At 45.0% G+C, this 4,586-nt stretch overlaps 1 protein-coding gene across 2 annotated transcripts in view; it reads left to right on the plus strand.

Moving 5' to 3' along the window:
- LOC102210027 (formin-binding protein 1-like) overlaps positions 1-4,586 on the plus strand; it is a 38,460-nt gene that overhangs the window by 1,713 nt on the left and 32,161 nt on the right. The window contains exons 2-4 of one of the 2 annotated variants that reach the window (XM_005754502.1): positions 813-928; positions 1,246-1,296; positions 1,927-2,074. In XM_005754502.1, the coding sequence (XP_005754559.1) occupies positions 813-928; positions 1,246-1,296; positions 1,927-2,074 (315 nt within the window). The remainder of the gene's footprint in view (positions 1-812; positions 929-1,245; positions 1,297-1,926; positions 2,075-4,586) is intronic. The other variant, XM_013907884.1, reaches the window with a different exon arrangement.

The raw sequence follows: 4,586 nt of genomic DNA on the forward strand, positions 1-4,586 counted from the left end.
ATGTAGCTGCCATCACCAGTGTGTGAATGTGTGTGTGAATGGGTGAATGACTGAATGTAGTGTAAAGCGCTTTGGGGTCCTATGGACTAGAAAAGCGCTATACAAATGCAGGCCATTTATCCAAGCCAGAATCAATTTTAATCAATGAATCGATTATAAAAACCCACCCCTACACCCGACCCATCCTTCAAATTCGGGGAAAAGGAGGACGCATTAGTCGGCTGCATTCGGAGGAGTCTACGAATTTGGACAGCCTTCGGCGCGTCGCTGTGACGTAATCGGCCTACAAATGCGGCCTCGGGAGGATGCAGCCCATGAATTTGGACATGACCGTTGTGTGTGAGCTCACAGGATCAAGAAGTTCAGATTTGATGGTCCATGTTTGTTTTTCCCATTTCTTTGAGGGCCTGTGAGACCAAACTCACAACACTACTTGTTGGAGATTATGTATCGAAATTTCAGGAGTGGGACCACGCCTCCAAATATGCTCCTTCCGGTCCTCATCTGTACAGGTTCCCCCAGTTCTGCAAGCTGTCATTCTCGTTTACGTGCTCCTCCCCTTTTCAATTCTGTAACTTCTTCACTTCTGTTCAGTACGTGGGGATCTGCCGGGCCCGGGAGCCGTCGCCAGGCCGCCTCAAAGCCTTCCCCAAACCGCAGCTCAGCTCATGCCCAAGCATCACCTTTACCTACTAAAACGCTGTCAAACATAAAATGAGGACGTGGGTCCAGCGAGTAAATTGTTATTTATGCTGTGCTTCAGGTGAGTGTCAGAGGTCAAAGGTCACACTAACATCAGTCTGCTGTTTCAGGATCAGTTTGATAACTTGGAGAAACACACGAGCTGGGGGATCGACTTCCTGGAGAGATACACTAAGTTTGTAAAAGAGCGCGCCGACATTGAGCTGAGCTACGCCAAACAGATCAGGTATAGTCCTTAAACCAAGACCTGAACCATCACGACCATGTAAAACTCCTGGAAAACCTGAATTTAGTTTGTCACATTTGTTAAAGTCAAACTGTGAGGAGGTTTGGAGACAACTCTTTAAACTCCTTCAAATAAATAACAATACCTGATCAGTCAGTTTATCATTAGTACCTGGATTTACTCACAGTGCAGATGATGTGTGTGTAAAACTGATTACCTGAGTGTTACCTTAATGTCTCATTTCAATAAAACCCGAAACCCCAAAAGTCTGTACTACCTGTGTGTCTCACCTGTGTGTGTCACCTGTGTGTCTCCAGAAGTTTGTCGAAGAAGTACCACCCCAAGAGGAACAGAGAAGATGAGAGCAGGTGAGTCTTTACCTGTTTGTACCGAGTTCACCCACGAGTCAAACTTCGTAGTACGGGTCAGTCAGGAACGCTGCAGAAAACCGCAGCTTTGGCAAATACACGATCGCGTTGTGTGAAATCGCAGTTTTGATCAGAAAATGCTGGTTCAGATGTTTCTGCTTGCAATGAAAACACTTGCACTTTGCTGAGCGTGCTCCCTGAGGAGTGGTCGATCGGCCCATACTGCCTACAGTAAATGGACTCACTCCCGGAGTCTCTTCAGAACCTCTTCAGAAATTTGTAGGCACAGGCAAGGGGCGGAGGTGTCCCCTGCCTGCAGAGGGCGGTAGCCATAGATTGGAGGGTTCTGTGGTCGCCGCATCTCTGCTTGTTAGTCCTGCTGGCATCATCAGGCACCGACCTCCACCTCACATTGACAGACTCGAGGTTAAAGTCGGCACCTGCAACTCTGAGGAAATGGTTGTCAGCTGGACACGGGTGCAGTGCTCGGTCTGGGTCAGGTATGAGTTCCGGTGGAGAGTGACGCGCATGCACCATCAAACTACGGCCGCGCGCTTTGACCGTGAGGTGAAAATGTGCTTCCTGTGAAGTGTGTGTGAGCTGAGCTGGCCAGCCGACTGGTTGTTTCAGGTACACCTGGTTTGTGGCGTTTGCGGCGACTCTGCAGCAGCTGAACGAACTCGCCATCCAGAGAGAAGATCTTGCTGAAAACCTGAACGCACAAATTGTCTGCGAGCTGACACGATACACTCAGGAGCTGAAGACTGAGAGGAAGTCTGTGAGTGCGCACACACACACACACACACACACACACACTCGTCAAGTCCAGTGGGTTTATTGTCACAGTGGTACAGTACACAGTGAAGCAGCTTCCACATCACTCTACCCACTGCAGCGTGTGTATACATGTTGATGATCATGTGACCTGTGTCTGTGATTTTCATCAGAAGGTTCAAACAAACTAAAATAGAAATAAACTCTAGGAAGTAAAATTTGATTCACTTTGATTTACTTTAAGTCAAAGTGAGAGCTGATGATGAGGATGATTTCTTCAAACCAACAATGTGTCTGAGGGAAATATTGACACTGGTATTCAGTGACTGATTTACTGTTTGATTATTGCAGTCTGGACTGGAATCAGGCCCATGGTCACCAGGGTTGGCCACGTCCACACTGTGGCTCTGCAGGATGTATGTTGCCTCCTGAAGAAGCTGGAAGTCAGAAATTTCCCAGTCAGGAAGTTAGAGCAGACATATGCTAACATATGCTGTGTTAGCACCTGGAGTTAGTGACAGTGGACATTAAGAGAGGTGTAAAACTGTGAACTTTGAATCTGTGACGCCACTGCTGTTTATTTGAATTTTTTAAAAGAAAAAGCCGTACACAGAGCAGTGATGATGCTCTGTCCGTGAACGTGCCCGACCGTGTTTTTATGCACCAAAGTTATTGCGATGCATTGCTAGTGACATTGTGAGTTCTGACATCCAAGTTCCAGGTATCGTGTCATAAGCCCGCCCTCTCTGCTGCTCAGCAGAATGTGGCGGTTTGAAGGAAGCATGCTGCCCAAAGCTGAACATCAGACACATCTGCTCAGTTACCCAGCTCCCAGCTGCTCTGCCACATGGAGCCCACACATCACCCCACATTTGGCCACGTGTGGCGAGCATGGCTGAGGCATGCTCTGACATAGTCCCGTCATTCCGAGAGCTGCAGATGTGCCACATGTGGGCCAAACTTATGTCACTTCCTGGTCAGAAACTCGTCCTTAACCCTCTCTCACCCTGATGCCAAATGTGCGACAATGCCAATAACACAGATGTAGGAGTGGGACTCGATTAAAAAAAATTATCTAATTAATTAGAGGCTTTGTAATTAATTAATCTCGATTAATCACATTTAATTGCACAAGAACATTTGACCCAAAACACAAATGTTTTTTTTTTATTTAAAGGGTTTTAATGGGCGACAGAATGAATTAATAGATATGGACATGAATATTATAAAGTCAATTAATTCAGTTAAGTCAGTTAATTTATGGAAAAAAACATTTAAACTGCATGTCAGTCCTAGCAACGCACTTCCTTCTTCTGTGTGCATCAGTGTAATCAGTATACCAGCAAATCGTGCATTGACAAAAGTTTCCCTTGGAAGGCAAAGAGCAATTAAATGTCTTATTTTTTTCAAATTAAATAATCGCAATTAACGCGTTAAATTCTCACCCCTAAATTAAAGATGAAGTTACCATAGTAACTTAGTCACACTAACATAGCTGATTTATGAAGTTCTCTTTAAAATAAAAGACATTAGGCACAGACTAATAAGCTGGACTTCCTCTTCCTGGGGAAAGTGCACGTAACACTTTCCACCCCCCAACCCCATTGTCCTTTATTGGATACGTTTGCAGCAGGAGCCAGTTACACCAGGCTGATCCTTCCGTCCACCAATCACATCCGAGCCCCTGGACAGGTGAATTGGCATATGCAAATTCAGAGATCACGAATAAACAACACACAGCAGCATTTTGGATTAACTGCAAATGGAAGAAAGCAGTCTTACATATTTGTTTAATATGTGCATTGAAGGACATGTCCTGGTCAAAAATGACTCCAAGGTTCCTCACAGCGTTATTGGAGGCCAAGGTAATGCCATCCAGAGTAAGAATCTGGTTAGATACCATATTTCTAAGCTTTTCAGGGCCGAGTACAATAGTCATGGGATTTCTGGCTCTTTTTAGAGAACCAGCTCTTTCGGCTCCAAACTGGCTCTTCAGGTTGTTTTGTTGCTTTAATTAATTTATTATTAACAATAATATAAAATTATGCACAAAAGGAATTACTAATGTAAAAAAAGTGGTTTTATCTATATATGCTTATATATAAATATGTGGTGGCCCCTAGAGACAAAGCACGTACAAACCCCAAAACACATTTCTAGCGTTATTCAGGGCCGAGTACAATAACCTCAGTTTGATCTGAATTAATAAGCAGAAAGTTAGCGGCCATCCAGGGGTCCGTTCTTCGTACGTCGCTTACTACATCCAAGATCAAATCATCGCGCTAACTTTGAGCTCGCTATCCCGGTTCTCCGAACACAACTGTTGTTGACGATTAGTACAGCTGGATGAAGTAATGTGAGATCACTGGGTGGCTTAACAGGGGCTACGCATCGATAGTAGAAACATTGATCGGCAACCCTTTGATTGGTCGGCAAAAATGTCGAAGGAGCGCGCTCAGTATTTTTCCGCAGCAGAGCAAGAACTCTTGATTGAGGGATTTCAGGAGTTTCAGAGT

This window comes from Pundamilia nyererei, unplaced genomic scaffold (assembly GCF_000239375.1).
Source record: "Pundamilia nyererei isolate P.nyererei 1_Seehausen unplaced genomic scaffold, PunNye1.0 scaffold00576, whole genome shotgun sequence".
NCBI classification, from domain to species: Eukaryota; Metazoa; Chordata; class Actinopteri; order Cichliformes; family Cichlidae; genus Pundamilia; species Pundamilia nyererei.